Source organism: Balaenoptera ricei, chromosome 10 (genome assembly GCF_028023285.1).
Source record: "Balaenoptera ricei isolate mBalRic1 chromosome 10, mBalRic1.hap2, whole genome shotgun sequence".
In the NCBI taxonomy this organism is placed as follows: Eukaryota; Metazoa; Chordata; class Mammalia; order Artiodactyla; family Balaenopteridae; genus Balaenoptera; species Balaenoptera ricei.
The window spans coordinates 74,562,537-74,583,388 of record NC_082648.1 but is presented as its reverse complement, the minus strand read 5'-3'; the positions used below and the strand labels follow the sequence as shown (position 1 = coordinate 74,583,388).

At 36.2% G+C, this 20,852-nt stretch overlaps 3 protein-coding genes across 8 annotated transcripts in view; 2 read left to right on the top strand and 1 right to left on the bottom strand.

The window, feature by feature from the left end:
- Positions 1-1,371, top strand: part of CEP290 (centrosomal protein 290) — a 95,568-nt gene extending 94,197 nt beyond the window's left edge. For 3 of the 4 annotated variants that reach the window (XM_059936632.1, XM_059936634.1, XM_059936633.1), the window contains exon 54: positions 913-1,371. In XM_059936632.1, coding sequence (XP_059792615.1) covers positions 913-1,146 — 234 coding nt within the window. In that variant the 3' untranslated portion in view covers positions 1,147-1,371. The remainder of the gene's footprint in view (positions 1-912) is intronic. The other variant, XM_059936635.1, reaches the window with a different exon arrangement.
- Positions 160-13,509, bottom strand: RLIG1 (RNA 5'-phosphate and 3'-OH ligase 1). 2 transcript variants are annotated; one of them, XM_059936636.1, is made up of 8 exons: positions 13,214-13,509; positions 10,033-10,150; positions 7,323-7,418; positions 6,420-6,536; positions 4,620-4,817; positions 3,387-3,556; positions 2,215-2,346; positions 2,014-2,098 (listed from the first exon to the last, which is right to left on the bottom strand). In XM_059936636.1, the coding sequence occupies exons 1-7, from the start codon at positions 13,301-13,303 to the stop codon at positions 2,254-2,256; spliced, it is 882 nt and encodes a 293-aa protein (XP_059792619.1). In that variant the 5' UTR covers positions 13,304-13,509; the 3' UTR covers positions 2,014-2,098; positions 2,215-2,253. The 2 variants fall into 2 exon arrangements, with proteins under 2 accessions (XP_059792620.1, XP_059792619.1); XM_059936637.1 differs by lacking the exon at positions 2,215-2,346 and having other exon boundaries at positions 160-2,098.
- Positions 13,510-19,552: 6,043 nt separating this feature from the next.
- The window catches only part of C10H12orf50 (chromosome 10 C12orf50 homolog), a 31,544-nt gene continuing 30,244 nt past the window's right edge, over positions 19,553-20,852 (top strand). For both annotated transcript variants that reach the window (XM_059934727.1, XM_059934726.1), the window contains exons 1-2: positions 19,553-19,634; positions 19,986-20,106. In XM_059934727.1, the coding sequence (XP_059790710.1) occupies positions 19,623-19,634; positions 19,986-20,106 (133 nt within the window). In that variant the 5' untranslated portion in view covers positions 19,553-19,622. The remainder of the gene's footprint in view (positions 19,635-19,985; positions 20,107-20,852) is intronic.

Here is a 20,852-nt window from a genome sequence, read left to right as displayed (position 1 = left end):
TTTATGATCACCGAGTTTTAAGTATGTATCCTAAATATTCCTGGGATCACATTTTATACTTACATTTAACCTTGATATTACAAAGTTGATTATATTCATCTGACTGTATTAAAAAATATTTATTAAAACAGAACTATCAAAAAATTGAGACAAATAGGATTAAAGAGTAAATTATTTTTAATTGTCACAAATATAGCTCATTATTGTAATATTTTCCTAAGTTTTGGGTCACATTGGGAACAGTGTCTTTTATTTCCTTTTGAAATTCTTTTCAGGAATAGTTCCCTTAAAGAAAGATATTTGATATGCTTTATCTCTTTAAGAATCTGTAAACAGAACAAAAGAGCATAAATATGAAAATTCACTAGTGATCACTGGCTATTCTACATGGTCATTAAAGCTCAAATTGTTTCTTTACCAGATGCCTAACTTTTAGCCAGGCAGAAGCCCAACAGTTTACCTGATCATAAATATATTTAAAGCAAGTGACGATTATTCATTGAAAATTAGATATTTGTAAAGAAAATACAAGTAAAGCCTAACCAAAGAATCTTAACCAAAATAACTTCCATGTTGTGAATAGCCAAGTTTTTTGATTGCCTCACTGAGAGTATCTTAATATTATTTTGGAGAAAGATTAAATCCCCTCTGATTTAAGAGCTGATAAATTTTAGTCCAAGACCAGGGCATAACTTACTTAGAGAACAAATAATTTGACAGTTAACAAGTTAGTTACTTACACTGTACAATGAAACCTTATTAATAAAATCTTAAGAAAATACTTCTGCCGTATATTTGACTATTCAGGTTACTTTGGCTTTCATGTTTGTAATTAAATCTCTTTAGTTCACACCTAAAGAAGAATGTATTTTTTCCTATATATACCTTTTAAAGATAATATGTTCTTATTAGGAGGAAATAAAAAAGCTGAAAAAAGAACTGGAAAATGTTGATCCTTCGTTTTTTGAAGAAATCGAAGATCTGAAGTATAATTACAAAGAAGAAGTGAAAAAAAATATTCTCTTAGAAGAGAAGTTAAAAAAGCTCTCTGAACAATTTGGAGTTGAATTAACTAGTCCTGTTGCTGCTTCTGAACAGTTTGAAGATGAAGAGGAGGAAAATCCTGTTAATTTCCCTATATACTAAGGGCCACCTCTAACTATAGTTTTATTTAACTGTTTATTAACTTTATAAGTTAAAATTCCATCTGGAAATCAGGCAAGTCTCTGACCTACATGATTTCCTTCCCAATACCTTGTACCTTTACCTAAACTGGAATTTTTAGTAAATAAAATTATATGAAAATTTCAACATATTAGAAAAGTGTATTTTTGAAGACTTTTAGGATAAGTTATATCTGTCAAATAGGCAGTGAGCTATGGTGAATTCCTATACATTCATAATGTTTTAAGTTTCTTAAACATTTAAAACTGGGGTTTTATATATACTTACATATTCTCAAATTATATATGTGTGTGTGTGTGTGTGTGTATATATAGATAAAAATACATTATGAAGTTGAGCCGTAAGTTTTCTTAAATGTCTAACAATATTAAATTCAGCTTAAAAACTATTTAATTTTTAAAGTAAATGGTCCAGAATTGTTGGTTTGTCTTTTATGCTACCACCCATGTATAATGGACTGAATCCAACCTTTGTACAAGCTGGGCAGCTTATTATTATATTTTAAATTCCAGAGGTTAAAACTCACTTGCTGTTTCTCAATAAAATTTTGAATAGATATTTGCAGGTGGGAAATTCATTTCTTCAAATGCTAGAAGACATGTTGCTATATTAGACACTGAACAATAAATAGAAACTCTGAGATATTTTTACCTTCTAAACATGGCAGAGTATTCAATATTGAAATATAGTAACAAAGAAGCTGGTTTTTAATTGCATTTCCAGTTTATACATTGAGTATTATATCTTTGAGCCTACCAAATTTCTGATTATCTATTTTTGAAAAGTGATTAAATAAACACTTAGCATCAAAGGCATACACATAATTGTTCAGATTCATGTTGATAATAACTGGTTTTGAATTCATATAAGTATCTGGGATTGGCCAGCATAAACCAAGATGATGGCGATGGACCTGAAAAGAAAAAAAAAAGGGTATTAGCTTTTAGCCTGTATTATCTTCATTCACTTACAAATCTTTTGAGTGCCTACTATCTCCCAGGCACTATTTAAGGCTCCATGTCATCTTACCCTTTTTTTTTTTTTCATAGCTCTTCTCCTCCTGACATATTACATATTAACTTGCTTATTGTCTATCTTCCCCATTAGAATGTAAGCTTCATGAAGGCAGAGACATTGTTTTGTTGACTCTATTTCCAGCACCTGGAAACATGCCAGGAACATAATCAGGGGCTCCATAAAAATGTAATGAATAATAGAGTCTGTTGCTGAGTGCAGAAGTTAGCCAATTGAAAAATGTGGGCGGAAGGCATTCTAACCAAAAGAAATATCATGTGATAGAATCGTGTTTTTGCTCTGGTTGCGTTTGGTTAAGAACATATACAGTGTGGGTGTTTGGGAGATGGGGGTAAAGAGTTCTGGAAATTTTAGCAGGGGCCAGATCGTGAAAAATCTTAATGTCACTGAACACTTTTAAGCAGGGAAGTAGTATTCTCATTCATTTGTGAAGCATGGACAGGACAGGGATAAGACTGAAAGATAACGCTGAGGAGGGTGATAAAATAATTCAAGCATGAATCTTGTTTTAAATTAAAATCAACAGCCAATTGGTAAGAAGTACACAGATGCAATAGATGAGAATCTTTTAGAACTGATAATTGGATGTACGAAGTGATGGAGAGAGGGGTTAAAAATGATGTCTAAGTTTTTGGCTTCAGTGAATTGTTTGGAGTTGGGGTTGGTCCAAACTGGACTAGGGTCCAGTTTTGAACATTTGAGAACCTATGTGAAATCAAACAGACAAGTCCAGGAGACAGAAAGGGCGCAAAGTGTAAAAGAATTCATTCTGTATATATTAACTGTCACCTTGGCACTCTTTTAACTCAACAAATTCTATAATCAGGTACCTTTGAGAAATGCTGCGTTAAACTAAGTTATTAGTACAGATGTCTCAGAGAACACTACTGGTCAACATGAATTTCCAAGAAGGCAGTACATAGTACGCAGGGATTTCCGGACATTTTCATCACTCTAATTCTGAAGCGCTTCTAGAAGAACCAACGCCCCACAGGGTAAATACATACTGGGAAACACAACTTTATCACATAAAGATGGTGGCACGTGAGATGAAGAAATTAAATTACTACATATCAGGATTACTGCAATTTGTAGAGCATTTTAGTGCCACTTCTACTTTAAGAAGACAAAATGACATAATCCCACAAATTATTTTCTGCCATTACCTTGATTAAACAGCCATCACTGCAGTGCCACACTATTCCTTCAATTTTACCCTCTCTGCAACCTTCAAACCAGGACAACAGATCATTGTGCTTCAAAGTAGGTAGATTTCTTATTTGAAATGCTCCATGTGGTATAAGAAGATGTAATGGATGCTTCTTGCTTCCTAACCCTAAAATTGTAAAACTCTGCCATTAGCCATACAGAAGTTTCAAAAAGAATGAGGAAATTTCTCCCTCCAAATTAAAAAAAGCCTCTAAAACACTGAGGAATAAATTTACCAAAAAGTTTGATTCCTTGAAGAGAGACAAGTGCCCTCACTCGAAAGTCGGCACCTTATGCCATTAAATCTAAATTCCACCTTCGTGTGCTCTATACCAGGAATTGGCAAACTATGACCTTCAACCAAACCCAGCCAGGCGCCTGTTTTTGTAAATTGTTTCAATGGAACACAGCCAACCCATTCATTTAAGTACTCTCTATGGCCTGTTTCAGAGATATGGCCCAAAAAGCCTAAATATTTACTATCTAGCTTTTATAGGAAAGTCCACCAACTGCTGCTGTATGTACACCATTAGCCACATTCAACTATCATTCAGTATTTACCAAACAGCCACGCTGTATCTGATAACTTGTATAATTACTGTCTTAGATTCTTTTCACCTGCCAATCAGTCTACTTCTGATCTCTATATAGGATTTTGCTATTCCAGCTTTAATGACCTTGGGTCTGTGTTCATCCCTTAACAATACTCCATAGTGCCCTCAGGACTTGTACTCAAACCATCATGGTATATATTCGAATGCTTGATATGCTATTCATTGCTAATTATTTTATTTACTTTACTCCTAGCTGTTAATTAATGCTAAACTAATTACCTAGCCATGAAAAGCAACCTAAGTGCTCATCAACAGATGAATGGATAAAGATATGGGGTGTGTGTACACACACACACACACACACATACACAGAAAATGGAATATTACTCAGCCATAAATAAAGAATGAAATCCTGCCAATTGCGACAACATGGATAGACCTAAAGGATGTTATGCTAAATGAAAGAAGAAAAAGACAAATACTGTATGATTTCACTTATATATGGAATCTAAAAACCAAAACAAATAACCCAAGTTTATTAGTCATTTCTTTAGTGTGTATTTTTTTTCAGTTGAACCTAGGAAGTTTTCTTTAAAAATGACTACTGTAACTAAACAAGAAAAAGGATTTACTCACCATATGGGTTTCCATTAATATTGGTTCCTATAAGCTCCAGTGTTTGTTCTAAGAGATCTGAGAGTGGCACTGCACTAATTTCCAAAAGACCAGGATCATCAGAATGATGCCTCAGTACCAGGGCGATTTCAAATTCATAATTTACTACAGAGGAATGCCAGCAATACTGTTTGTTGTTTTTCTCCACTGGTACCCAACCTATCATTTAAAGAAGGAAGTGTTTTTTATTGCACTGTTTTTCTTTGGATTAAGACCTAAAGTAACTTTAATTTTTGTTGCAAATTTTCTGTATTTTCTGGATGTTCTATCACACACAGGTATCACTTTTAACATCAGTGGAAATGTTAGCAGTTTTACTACTTTGTAAATTATAATCTTTTTTTTTAATCATAAGGTCTCATTCTTGATTCTGCTGAGGAATTAACCTGTTTGATTATTCACTTCAGAGCACCCAGCATTCTTTTAATAGAAAATTCACATTTTCAATAAGAATTGAGCACCATTCTAAGACACAGCACTAAAACTTCTTTTTAAATTAAGTTTTCTCTCTACCTTCTCTCCAGTTTCAGTGACGATAGACAGATGCAAGTGTTCCGCAATTTACTGTATTGTTCCAGTATTTATTGAACAATTTATTGATTGTTACTGCTATTCCCTTCCTAACTACTACTGATGCCAGATTAGGCTTCTTTGTTGTGGAGAATTCCTTACCAAAAAAAAAAGAAGACAAACTAGGGCATAAACACTATTATGACCATCACATCTTTGGCATTCATTATTCGCCCAGATTACTGTAATAACCTCTTTGCTGATCTACTATCTCTAATTCCCCACCCCTTGTAATTCTATTTCAAGAATTTAAATTTAGTTCTGCTGTAGCTCTCCTTAATAATCATCTTCAGGATAAACTTCAAACTTCTTCAGATGGAATATAAACCCCTTTAAGATCTGAGCCCATTTCACATCTCCAGCCTCTACTTTTATAGCTTCAAGTGTCATACACTCTAAACATTCCAGCCACAGTAAGGTGTTATTTAAAATTTCTCAAAGACTCCATGATCTCTCCCCTTCGTGGGAGTTTGCCTAAGCTGACCTTCTCCCTTCCCTTGCCAACTAACTTCCTGGTTCTTAAGCTTCAGTTTCAATGTCCACTCTCCTTAGACGCCTCCTCTAACCACCACAGGTTGAACTAGGAGTTCTTCCTCTTTTCTCCAACTGTACCCTGTGTATTATTTCCTTTTAGTTCTTAAATCATACTATTATTGGTAGATTTTTCCTGTTGTCTAAAAGATCATCAAGGATAAAGGTTCTGATCCTCCTCACTTCTGTATTACTAGAATCAAAGAGTACTTTGCACATTACAGGTTCTTTTAATCTGGAGTTATCCTTCTACTCAGCGCACTTTTGCAAAATTTTCCCATCTCCAGAAAAACTACTGTGAGACACCTATTTTCACTTCCCTTTGAGACAGTCTTCTAGGATCTTTGCAAAAAATATATACATATTGTTATCCCCAGTCTAAAAAGTAAAAGTCTTAATATCCCATTTCAGATTAGAACATACCATCATCCTAACAACACTTCAAGGCTATTCCCACACTCAATGCTTTATTAATCTTCACAGACTACAGGTAGTAAACGGTCCACCTGAGAAAAGATTCTAAACTTGAGAGGACGTTCTTGATATGAAACATCTTTAGTATCGTTAAATTAGACTTAGAAAATTCTTGCTATACAGATAAATACCATGAAGTACCATGTTAAAATTAAGTTCTGTAATTTCCAATTGAATGTATAATACCAGGAATGTGTCCATTTTCATCAGGCATTGGATTCCCATTTAATTGTTCTATTTCCTTCGCTGGTATCCAGCACTCTGGAACAGGTTTGAAGTCCTCCTCAACATTCCAAAAAAATTCTAAAAGAGTTAAATAATCTTATGTGTGGCAATACTTTAAAAAAAAAATATAACACTGAACAAATTCAAAGTGGGAACAGCTAATGAACCCCATAATGTCAGGTACCATATAATTAGTCTCCATTCATTACCACCACAATGTGACTACTTCTCAGGGTTAAGGTACTAACACTTTAAATTTTCAATTTTGAACCCACCACTATCTGTAACAGTAGTAACAGTCTAACTAAAGCAACCAATGTTCCAGCATGTGTGATTTATGGTAAATTTTTAATGCACTATGAATATAAATATATAAAGATTATGTGTATGAATGAGTGGATATATAACAATAAATGTATATATCTACTTATATAATATTTAGAGGCATCTACTGTAATAATTAAAAATATTAATAATCCTTTGAGATTTGTGCCTGATTTATAAAATTACCCATTTGTCTCTTAGGTAGACAAAACCAAAATGTGTCACTCATTTTATATATATATATATATGTGTGTATATATATATATATATACACACACACAATAATTTGTATGTTTTAATAAAATGGACATGCTACAATGAAGAGTCACAGAAGTGTTAGGAAAATATTTTGAAATATTTTTCAAGAATATGCTTTTACATATAAAGATATTCAATTATAATTTTTTCTTTTCCCAAAGTGCTTAAATTGTAAAGAAGGATATAATATATAGAACACCATAGCAAGAAATAAGCCAAAAATTTCAACTTAAATCATGAAAAGCTTTAAAAAAAAAAAAAGAAAAAAAAGGACCCACTAACCTTTTGAGTTTTGTTTTGAATGTAGAAAATTTTTAAACCTTTTCTCTGCTAGTTTGTTAGGTTTTCTATCTAGCCGAGCCCAAAGGTACGGCTGACCTAAAAAAATAATGAAAGGAAAAAAAAAGTTTTAAGATGCAAACAATAAAATTTATCTTGAAAGACATTTCCGTATAAAATTTTTCAATAAACAGTAGGAGTCATCTCCTCTAAGAGAAGCAACCCTGAAGACAAAGGGAAATATGCAGTATAACAGACGTCCTACCTAACAGTACCTGATGTATAAGACTTAAGTCTTTGGTTAAAGAGTGATGGGGATGAGATAAAAAGCAAATGTGATTCCTTCATAAGGACATTCCACAGCCATATTTTATTAGAAACTAGCAATTGTGAGAAACCAAAGCTACCTCTATACTAAATGGAAACATAACCAGAAAATTGTATTCACACTTTCTCTGAAACCGAACTATGTGCTATGAGGGTTAATTCCCAAAAATGTGGAGTGAGGCTAAACTGTTTTGCATGGCTCTGACCCCTGGGGTCAAGGCACGGAACACTGATTAATAACAATGCTTTACAGTCAGGGATCTGAGAAGTTTCAGGGCGGGTGCCAGCATTCTTTATTGACAACAGTGAGGCTAATGAGTTGCACCTGGTCTCAGTGAGACTCCTAGAGGGCTGATGTCGAGGCTGGTTACTTAGCAGAAAGATGCCTTCATGACCAGCAAAATATAAAAATCCCCAGCTGAGACTCCATTTCAGATTCCCGGTTTCTGAGGTGTTCCCTGCCTATATCAGTGGTGGTCCCTGCTTTAAGAAAGTGTGTCCTGCCTGGATTTGTCAGGAAGGTGGGGGAGGAGTCGGGGCAGGGGACCATAGAAGCTTTCACCTGGTCTCACCAGACCCTTTGCTGTGAGAGAGTCTTTGGTTGTGATGCGCATCCTTTTAATGCCTTTGCTGCATTGCCTATCCTTTACCTGTAATAAACTGTGAATTTGCAAGCACTGTCACTCTGGGTTCTGTACGTTTTCTTTAGCAATCCAATCTTGTTTAACTGCCACCATTATACATGATTACACATATGATGCACACTGAAATTTCTTAATATAAGTCTAAAAAAATCTTTTAGTTTCTTCAAATATATAAATCAGAGATTTATCTTAAAAATTATTGATTAAAGTTTGGTTTAGGCACTGTATATTACTCATTAGCTATACCAATACATAATATGAAGAACCAGATTAAAACTACATTGTCATTTCTGTTGAACGGACCTTTTGTTCTTTTCACAAGTAAACATAAAAGAATGCATTGCACTCACACCCATTAAGATGGCTACTATCAAAAAAACAGAAAAAAACAAGTGTTGGTGAGGATATGGAGAAGCTGGAACCCTTCTGAAGTCCTGCTAGGAATGTAAATAGTGCAGTTGCTACAGAAAACAGTATGACAGTTCCTCAAAAAATTTTAAAAAGAATTAGTATATGATCCAGCAATTCCATCTTTTGATACATACCACAAAGAATTGAAAGCAGGGACTCAGATATTTGTACACCATGTTCATAGCACCACTGTTCCCAAGAGCCAATAGATGGAAGCATCCCAAGTACACATTGATGGATGAATGGTATATACACACAATTATGTAGTATATACAAACTTGTGGTATATACATACAATGAAATATTATTCATCCTTTTATAAAGGAAGGAAATTCTGACATGTACTACAACATGGATGACTCTTGAGGACAATATGCTAAGTGAAATAAGCCAGCCACAAAAAGACAAATACTGTTAAGACTCCACTTATATGAGTTACCTAGAGTAGTCAAAATCCTAGAGACAAAGTAGAATGGTGTCTGGAAGGTGGGGATGCTGAGTTGTTTAATGGGTATGAAGTTTCAGTTTTGCGAGATGGAAAGAGTTCTGGAGATGGCTGTGTTGACAGCAGCACAACGATGAGAACTGCACACACCACTGAACTGTACACTTAAAAATGGTTAACATGGTAAATCTTATGTCATATGCATTTTATCACAATTAAACATGAAAAAAGAGGCACTTCAGAAGAGATTTCCTGATATAAAGAATGTGCCCAATATGCATTTAACTGTTCTATTTCTCTTGCTGGAATTGAGAGGTAATTTCACTATCCGGAAAAAAAATCACAAAGATTATTTCTCTCTTTTCAATGCATTTTTTTCCCTTAACATAGTTGACAATTTCTATTTGAGTTTAAAGTACATTGAAATGAAATAAATTAGAGACATTGCCAATAGTAGTAAAAACAATGGCATCAGCACTGGGATCAGTGGAATGAGAACAAGCTTTAGGGTCAGATAAACCCCATTACCAGTTGAGCCTTCATTAATTATATGGTCTCGAACAAATTATTTATGTTCTCTGAGCTTCGGTTTCCGTTTCTGTGAAATGGAGAGGCTTATTGTGCAAATTAGAGATAACACATATAAAGCATTTATCATACTGTCTGGCCCTTAATGGGTATTAAGTAAATATTAGTTATCTTTCCTTCTTCCCCCAAGAGAAAGATACAATGATATAATAAGTATAATATACCAACTGTGATTTTATTATTTTCCTATTATACTTAGGTTTCCAAGGGTTTATGAAGAGCAATGCCCCATTTCAGATATATATAGTTTAAGTGACTAAGAAAAATAAGTAATATTTGTAGTACAGTTTTATATTACCTTTGTAGGTAGTAACATAACAACATGTTCCATCCACTTTTTCTGTTGGAATTGCACTGTGTATATCTGCATCTAATGCCTTGTGACTTATCGTTTCAGTTGCCAAAACTTTAAATGGCTTAAAAAAGAGAAAGAGAAAACTGGTTTAAGATAAATAGCCTCTATGCCTTCGCACACACTCTTACCTGGAAGTTCTTAATTTCACTAGTTCTAAGGGATGATCACCAGTTTACCCTTCAAAATATTTCTCCTGTGAAGTTCTTACAAATCACCCACTCCCCTTCTACGCTATCATAGCAATACATGTTTTTCCCCACAGATTTGTAATCAGAGTCGACTTGAACAACACAGGTTTGAACTGCAAGGGACCACTTATATGCAGATTTTTTTTCAATAGTAAATACTGCAGTACTACACATTCAAGGTTGGTTGAATCCTGGATGCAGAACCCTGGTTATGGAGGAAACTCGAATATGAGGTCCAACCACAAGTTATACTCGGATTTTCCACTGCTGTAGGATCCAAGCCCCTAACCCCTGGCATTGCTCATGGGTCAACTGTATTCACGTTTCTTTATCCATCATAATAAGCTTGACACCAGGAACCATGTCCTATGCAGAGCTGCATCCCTAGCACAGGTGTTAAGTGTGTTCAGTCATTTACTTGACAATTATTTGCTAAATGCCTCCTATGGGTTAAGCATTGTTCTCAGCACTGGGACAGAGATGAACAAAAAAGGACCTGCCTTTGGTGGAAGGTTCATTTTAAGGAGGGAGATGACAACAGCAACAAAATGTATAGTACAATGTTAGCTATGATAAGTGCTGAGGAGAAAAACAAATGCGGACCCTTTCAGCTTTATCAGTAGTAAACTGTTTGCATGTTTAACTTACGGTTTTTCTACTGTCAGGAAGACAAGCCAAAACAGTATCAAGAATGGAGGAAAAGACAGTTTCTAGGATCCTTACCAGCTTTTTATCTGTAATTTATTTTCATTTATGAGAAAGACTATGCCACTGTTTTATAGTCTAAATTATCTGAAGTAACACTCACCTTACATAATGTGAAAAAACACTGTACAATATAAACATACTGGTGTGATAGGCTTAAGACTAATAAATGAAGTACTGTTTCAGAGTCTGGCAAACAGGAAATTAGCCCCATTCGGGTACTAATTCGGGATTCAGTATTTTTAAGATAAAACTGAATGGTTAGGGATTTATCAGTAACTTACAACATTGGTATCAGAGGATATCAATTTAACCTGTGGCAGTAGGACCAAGGTTTGGCCCAATTGCTGTGTGTGTGTGTGTGTGTGTGTGTGTGTGTGTGTTTAAATTTATCAAAGATTCTAGGGAGGAGATGACTTTATGGAGTTCTTGATGAGTACAAATATCCCTTCCATAAGAATGAATTACCTACCACTCTATGCTACTGACATGTCCAAAGGACAGCATAAGATACCAAGGGGTTTGCAAAGTTCTCCTTCTCTGTCACTTAAGTCTTTAAACTCTGACTGGAAACAGAAGGCATGTGTGTATAAAAAGTAATAGCTAGTATCAATTGAGTGGTCCTCTACAATTTCTTGGTAGGGGAAATCGCTAGGATAAGTAAGCTGATGAAAGATTTCATAGAGAAGTTCTGATTCCAAATTTTTAAAATCCTGGAAGTGATCCAGGCAGAGTGTGTAGCCTGAGCATAGAGACAGGATTGTGCTTGGTATGTCCACAGGATGAAACAGACTTTGCTAGAACAGATACGTCACTTTAAGTAGGCACCTCTGTCACAAACACACATGGCATTTTTCACTGCACTGAGCTCAGGCACCTCATTGTGGGCCCAACAGTCACTTTAAGACTGGGCCTGATTAATGAGAATCCTTGAATTGCAGTTAAGAATTTGAATGCTATGCTATAAACAACACTATAAGCTATTCTTGACTGCAAAGGAACAAGAGAAGGGGCTTATTTTCCTGGTGGAGGGTGCTTTTACAAACTACTCCCCTCCCACCTGCAACGTACAAAGTTGAGAATCACAGCTAGAGTGAACCACTATTCAGGATGACATTGTTTCGTATGAATTAAGTTTGTTAGGGCTTAAAAAGTAAAAGTCTGACAACGACTGCTACAGACATTTAGTAGTAACTGCGGGGTTTTGACTAGGAAAGAATAATGATGATCATTCTCAGCGGCAAGAAAGAACAATTTAGTGCAATAAGGGCGTAAAATATTAATAACTATAATAGCGGTGGCAGTGAGATGTTATAAGGTAAAAAGCATCAAGGTAAATGGAAAACTGGCATGAAATGACACCAGGGTTTATCCAGTAGCCTGCCATGTGTCAGGTCCTAAAAACTGGGACTAGAAATAACACAGCAGTCTTGGCCTTAAAAGTCTTTTAGCCTGGGAGACAAGAAGGCCAGTGTGAACGAAGTTAACGGGAAGTGGAGGTGGAGTTAAATGCACATGCTGATTTTGTATGATGAGTTGAAGCACCCAACCAATAAGTGGTGATTTTGCTATTAAGGACTTTACTATATATTAAAGAGTTATCCTGATACAGGATCATTCACCAGTATTTATTAAGGGCCCTCTCTATACGTAAAACACGTTGCTGCGAGAATAGAAAACCTTGAGATGGGAACACCAAAATTAGAATCAAGTAGTTAATTACTGATAACAATACACGAGGTCTGATCTTTAGTGACCTATTTAGGTTAGTTGTCAACACTGTCATCGGTTCCCAGGTTTGAACAGGTGAACCAAGTCTTCTAAAATCTCCACTTTGACACCACACTCGTGAAAAGTAGGAAAGCTTGTTTTGCGGTGACTATGCGACTACTTAAAGGATTTTCCTCAAAAGATGGTAACCTAAGAAGAAAGGAACATTATTTAAGATGCGGGTTTTCAATTTCCATGCGATGGCAAGTTTGAATCGCCAGATCAGAAAAATTATCCCGCAGATTCCCTCCCTTGCAACTAAGAAGGTACAAGAACCTGGAGCTCGGGGCGTAGAAGACCCGTACCCTAGACCGCCCCAGCGAAACCTGCAAACCGCCCCCGCCCCCAGTCTACAGGGCGGCTCCACCGCACCTGGGAACCCTGTCCGGGTTCAAACGCAGCCCGCGCCGCGGGGAGCAGCCCACCCGCGGCCGCCCCGCGGGCCCCGCGCTCCTCGGTACCTGATGCTCCCTTTTGGTGGAAGGCTCCTCTTTCACCTCCGTCACAAACACACACGGCATTTTCCGCTGCACCGAGCCCAGGCGCCTCATGGTGGGTCCACAGGCAGTGCGAGTGGAAAACGCGCTTACGAACAGCGCCGGGTCCGCGCCAGGACAACATCCACAGCAGTCAGCCGCGTTACTCAAGCCACGCACGTTCCGCGCGCTGGACCAGCGGCCGCGCTCCCGCGTCCCCCGGCACCGAGGTGGGCCGGGACGCACGCCCGGAAGCGGCCTCCTGGCCGCGGAGCCTTCTGGGAGTTGTAGTGCGGAAGCCAAGGTACCTCCGTGTGTGCTCTCGCCAGCGTCCCTCAGGGTTGTGATGACCTTGAAAACACAAAGATCCGTTTCTGGTGTGTGTGTATTAGTAGCCGATGATATTTATGAAAATTAAATGCTATCAAGTGATAAGTAATGAGTCATTTTAGGTGGCGATTTAACACCATTTTGATGAAATCGATTTGCCTGTTCCCTTTAATATGTTCCTGGGAGAAGCACTGTAGAAGCTTAAAAATATCCGGAGACATCTCAAGGCGAAATGAAAAGTAACTTCCCTGGAAAAATGTTAGAAAACGCTACAATTAAAACATCTAGGACCCTCCCAAAAAAGAAAGATTACCGTTTGTATTACGCCTCATTGTGCAGCATAATATGGTCAAAATTGTTTCTGGTGTCTTTTCCAGAGTGAATGCAAAGTGTGGCCTTAGACCAATCCAAAACCACACGAATACCAACAACCAGCTTTCAATCTCAATTTTTCATAGGAATCTCACTTACCTTAGTTAAGTATGAGCTCCAACAGAGTCCAAATGGCTTGAGTACTTGTCGTCAATCAACTGCAGAGGTAAAAACCGCTTTGACTTATTGCTCAAAAGAACTTTGGAGGGTAAGTAATGACAGTCAATGACTGAATAAAAATTAATAAATATTAAATATTTAGTAATAGTAGCCTTTCTATCTCACTGAAGCTAGTAGTCCCTAGTAGGGGAGTTTTGATTACTGCCATCTTTTATATGTCTGGACAATGCCCAGGTCTCATTCCTATAATTGTCTTATCTGCAGGTATCAGACTGCCCAGCAGTTTCCTGATTTAGCCCCCAGAAAATTAAACGACTATATCTCACTTGGAGTTATCTATGTATAAGGGAATTCCCAAAGAATAAAATAACCCTCCGAAAAATTCACTGGTTTTTGATTGCTGGATTCAGAGGGGAGGGATGGAAGAGATTTGCTGTATAAAAGTATTTACTTTCTCTTCTGCTATCTTTGATTTTCTCTTAGGAAAAATAAATTAAATAAATAAATAAGGGGGTTTGGGGCAAAAACACCTGATGTGAGATCCTGGGACCAGAAACGTCTTAGCATTTTGTAGTCAAAAACCGTGACTTTGTTCCTCCAGAGGAATCCTAAAAAGCAGCTTGTTTCATTGGTCTCAAGGAGACAACAATTAAATAACCGTCACAACTCTCAACTGTCATTTCCCAAACTGCCACAGAGTCTTTTAGTCCCAACATTCTATCATTTCTGAGAAAAGATCATCTTCCAAAACATTCCACTTGCTGTTTGAAAGTAGCAACAAAGCTAACCATTTTTTAGGAAGCACTCTTTATTTCTAGTGCTTTGATTTCATCAGTGCCTGGAGCAAAGCTTCTGGCAGAAACAGGAGAGTCCAACGCAGGGGACAGCCACAGAACCCATTCACAGTTACAATCTGGACTCCTACTCTCTCTGATGGTAGCAGCCAACCCCTTTGCCCGATTCTCATAAGTCTGAAGAGTCAGCAAGGAGTGACTACCAGCCCCAGTACTTAAAGTGGTGTTAACACGAACTGGAAGAAAGACTTTTTTTTTCTCTCATGTGTTAGTGTTCTGGCATGAACCAAAAATGAAAGTTCAGTGCAGAGTGTACCTTGGCCAACACAAAAACACAGAATTTTCAGGCCTACCCTGAGCTGTGCAGGCAAATTTCTCATAACTCTTCTTTACTCATTACAGGGAGAAAAAATCGTCCTGGTTATAGTCATAGCTTTCCCTGAAAAACTAGAATGAATTTCACAACAGGAAAGGAGTGAAGAGAATAAGGAAAAGGTGTGTGTGTGGGGGGGGGGGGGGTAGAAAGAAAAAAAGGAAAGGAAAAGAGAGTTGGAAAAAAAGAAGAAATTAGGGTTCCAGGCATTCTAAACACTACCAAAATGCACAGGTCTATTTACAATGGCAAAAAAAAAAAAAAATTCCCTTCTGGGTTTGATGTGTTTTTGCTGTTTCTAATGGAACATAATTGTTCAAAACTAACTTCAAGAGGTAAAAGCATTTCTTCAGCCTTTCCCCTATGTAAAACATGGGTTCTCACAATGGCTTTAATCATGATGTTAATGTAATCACGCAACAATGGTGTTTGGTAACAGTATTTGAAAATAGTCCAATGCAGCTAAAAGTTCACAGGTGGAGAGGAAGTTTATCTGGAGGCAAAGACCACTTAAAGCTATTCCTTAGGGGTGTTTCTCCCAGTAACCTATGTGCTTAAGATGGGTACATTGTTATTCTAGAGTTAGAAGGTAGGGCAAAACAAAAGTTGAGATATTAGATTCTTCTATATATCATTGCTATTATTTCCAAGGTTTTAGTCAAGTCTTTATTCTCTACTTCATTTACTTCTAATGCGTAGTTCTTTTTATTATTTTCTTTTATTTACAGTTATAGGTGAATAACTCTTTTCTAAATTTTAGCTTATTTCCTAGATTTTTATCCTAAAGCAGTGTATTCAAAAAGTTCATACCAACTTAGTCTTTTTTACTTAACCAAAATGAAAATCTATATGTCTTGATCTTTTAAATTTACAATTAAAAGTACACTGCAATTTAAAAATACATTTTGATCTACTGTAATTTGTCATCTCTATGGCATTTTCTAAGTTACCGTCTATGGATATTTTTATTAATTTCTGCTAGGTTCTAGTTCTTTTAGTAAAGATACTAAGATGAAGACCTCAGTAACTGCTGTTTGAAATGTCTCATTCTGGAAATCAGAGTACTTCATTTTGCTTTCAACAAATTCTCAAAATTTGCAAGCATTCTGGAATCTTTCTGCTATAGGAAGAAGCTATTCCCCTTTTAATGATGGGTGAAGAGTAAATGGAATATAGCTACAAGATGAATAAGTAGTCCAATTTATTTTCAGGCATCTATTAAATATCGCAATCTGAATGATTTTTTTCAAATCAGTGGATAGCGGTGAGTACATAATTAAATAATTTTACTTTTATCTTGAAATATAGATAGTATATTTACCTATTTTAAAATTTTAGTTTTGTTTCCAAATCATATATAGAAATGAGTTTAGAAAATATTTACTTGTGAAATACTTAATACTTTTTAATTATGAAGTGATGAACTAGTTTATGTTCCAATTTCAATCAGAACATTGAAGGATAAAACATACTATTTTATTTTTATTAGCTTTTTCTGGTCAATATACTAGAATTGAGTAAGAGAAATTACTGTACAGTATTCACTAAGGTAACCTAGCCTACAGTTAGATGTGAGGTCATTTATGATGAGCAAATAATGGGTTAGGTAACAGTGAGCAAAATTCTGGAAGTTTGAGTTTGTGTGCTTACTAGCAACCACTTTCAACATTTCTGCAAAGCTAGAGAAGGTATCTTCTAATTTAAATTTATTTAAGAATTATCTGTTGTGTAATATACTGTCAACAGGAGGTCAGTTTTAAAAATACTACTGATAGCCTGAAAGACTGTGGAAAAGAAATTATTTTTTCCCCTTACACACTCATAGTTCTTATATTTGCGTTCCTGCAATTCTTATATTAAAAAACATAGGATTAGCAGCAAGAGAGTTGAAAATGGCAGAAGTTGGGAATGACTGCTATTTCTTTTTTAATTCCATCTGCATAAAGGTAAATATTGTACAATTTACGGTACTTCACATGCTTAAGCTTTTTAGTAGAATGAAGGAATATATGGCAATAATTTGCATTGCTGAATCAAAATTTACTATTTTCCCACAAAATACTTTATGTATTTAAAATCTGAAGTAAATCCTTATCATATATTTTTGATATATTGAATTTCTCTGATAAAATCTGGGATAATTTAAAATTGTTTGAAACTACCCTTCTATATGCCAGTTATATGCCCCTGGCTTTTTAATCCTCAGTGTGGCACTTTTGCCTATGTTATGGCTCCTTGAAACATCAAATTCCTAATATTGAAACATTATATGATACATCATACTGTTTTGGTTAATGTGATTTCAGTCATATAAATTTTTTTTTTTTTTTTTAAATGCTGTTCCTGGTGTTTATCAGCGTTTCAAATAGAGGTTCTTTTTTTTTTTTTTAAGAATTTCACTTTATTTATTTATTTATTGGCTGTGTTGGGTCTTCGTTTCTGTGCGAGGGCTTTCTCTAGTTGCGGCAAGTGGGGGCCACTCTTCATCGCGGTGCGTGGGCCTCTCACTGTCGCGGCCTCTCTTGTTGCGGAGCACAGGCTCCAGACGCGCAGGCTCAGTAGTTGTGGCGCACGGGCCAAGTTGCTCCGCGGCATGTGGGATCTTCCCAGACCAGGGCTCGAACCCGTGTCCCCTGCATTGGCAGGCAGATTCTCAACCACTGCGCCACCAGGGAAGCCCCAGTCATATAAATTTGAATAGTTAAATTCAGGTCACTATCAAACAGTTAAATAAATCTAATTTACCCCCTATTTTGAAATTTATTAACGAAATTACTGAATTTTCCCCTGTCAAAGTAACAGCAAATAATATCATGGAAAAAGGAAAAGAAAGTAATACAAACAAATTGGCTAAACACTAATTGAAGTTTATAAAGTTAAAATGGGAAAAAATATTTAATCTATGTGATTAGGATTAATGGATCTCAATGAAACCAAATAAGAGATGTAGAAATTCAGTGTTTGGAGCTTCATGTTCATATCAGAATGAACCCAGTGAAAGACATGCTGTGTCTGGTTTGAAGCATTTCATCTCTGCTAGGACAACTGAATGGAGTCAACTTGACTGTAAGAATGAGATCTACTTCTCTTACCTGTTACTTTAAGATTAAACCCTAGGATGATAAGAAATAATAGAATTTATGTTCCATGTTGGCAGAGAGTTTTGTCTATTTCACTGCTGTATCCTCAAATACTTAGTAAGTTCTCAATAAATAAATGAAAAAATAAAAGTAATAGTAGCAATCACAATACTTTATCTCCCATAATTTTTACAACAATCTGTGAGGAGGGCACTTTATTCCCTTTTTACAGGTGAGGAAACTGAGGCACAGAGAGGGTGAGTAGCAGATTGACTTTCTGATTATGGGCAAAATAGAGTTCAAATACCAGTTTATCTGGTTCCTGCCCACTATCCTGGACTACGAGACCTACAGATCCACCTTAAAAGGGAGAGAGACTGAAGACAGAGAGTAAGAGGGTGGGAAAAAAAATAAGGAACAACCCTGAAATACGTGTCTAAAAAAGGGATGAGTTTAATAGGATATTTTTATTCTATGTTACCCACCCTCTGCCCCAAAAGCCAATGACCTGAAGTTTTCCCAACTGTGGACCTATGTGTAAAACATATAAAATAAAAAAATAGCAGCCCTTTAAAATAATCTACATCTGCTTTTGTTGGGATATAATGATATAAATGTGTAAATGTATAGGCACAATTGTAGACCAAGGGCATATGGCATATACATGTAATGTAACATAGCACAATGTGCTAATTATTTAAAATTCCACAATAATATAAAGTTTAAGCTCCATTCACTTTCCCTATATAAATACACTTAGTATCTCCATAAACTGAGTAAGAAAACAATTATCTAATAAAAGATATGATTAATAGAGATCATCTCTACAATTAGAATATGGATGATGATTCTTTAAAAAATTCTGGCTTTCTTAAGAAAGAAAAATTAGATCCTTCTGTCACTGGATTGTGATTAAAAGTGTCACTGATCTTTTATATGTTTATCCTTAGTGAGCCATGTGGATTAACTGATAACAAGAAGGAGAATTTTATCAGTGACTCATGGCGTGTTGTACTATTTAATCATTAGATTATCTTGTGTCTTTCATTAAAATTAGACTGGTTTGCTAGAATTTAGACTTTATGGCCTTGTATTTGTAGTATTTTTTTAAGTTTTAATTTGATCTCCTCATATTTTCTTTAGTTGATTAGTAATCTGTTGTTAAACACTAACATTCATATATTGAGTTTTCTATACTGTTTACTTTTTCCTTTTAGGGTTCCCAGTGCCGATTCCGACACTGTGAAGAGGCCCTTGGCAGTGACACTGTGTGCTCATTATGGAGAGAAGGAAAATGTTTAGATCCACTTTGTAGATCTAGACACATGGAAATGCAGGTAGAATTACTCAGCATCATCACGTTTGATAAAAGCATCTCCCTTCGATAATACTGAACTATACTCTTACAACACAATTGAGAAGAAATGATTTTTCCTTCCATTACTTAATTTTAGGCATTTTGCACTTTGCTCAATTTAAATTCTTAAAAAAAATGGGCAAGTATATTTTAGGAAATCCATTGCATCTTTTAAATAGCAGAGCTTAGAAACACTCAAAGCCTAGAAACACAGGTGATCTTAAATCAGCAATTGCAGTAGTTTTTGTCACATTGTGTTGTGTTGTAGCACATTGTATGTACTGTGAATATGGCATCTGATCATTACATTTCCCCCACCTCCTTTGTCTAGCAAAACTGCAGCATTTCATGCTTCTGGGAAACACAGCCTCTTGGTTGTGTGAAGATCAGTTGTATCTTTTATCACAGCAAACCTCGGAATATCAATGGATTATTTTTGCCACCAAGTAGCAGTGAGTATTTCTTTTGAATAACACGGATATACCATATTATAATCTGGTTTTGGAGTAGCAGCATAGAATGACACGTTAAATAAAGTATGACAAGGTGAGTAATGCAGCTTAACAGCCAGTGAATGATTTGGGATGGTTCTATCAAGAATCATGAGATGAAGCTTAGAATGAGCCATCAAGTAGCCAACAAAAATGTAGTGAACAAAGAGCAAGTCAAACTTTCTCTGTGTTTCTAAAGTGGATTTATTCATCTGAAAAGTGAGAGGACTACTGACCTCACTAGGTAGAGGGGAACTGTCTCAGCAAATCATCGCACAACTGGCCTCGCCGTTGTGCCCTTATCTCATAGGTGGGGAGAGCAAGGGCATGCTCTGGTTTGCACACTTCTGCTTCTAGAAGAACAGCTAGATGTGTGGTTCTTCCTAAGACTTCATTTGTGGATAAAATGCAATCCCATTGTTGCAGAGTAAGTGGCATACTTCAATCCAACTAAATGACACTGAGGTTCTACTATGTGATGAACCTTAAACTAGGTTCTGGGAAGGGGATAGGGAAGACACCACGCCCTATAACAGTGAATGGCAAGAACTTTGCTTAAGAAGTTGGGATTGTCAGGTTTTCCTGATGCTATAGCTATGCCACTCTCCTGCTGTGGCCACCATATTTCTTATGATGGAATTATTCTAGAAATGAGTTTACAGAATATCAGTCCTTTGGATTTGAAAACTTGGCTTCAGATAATCCTT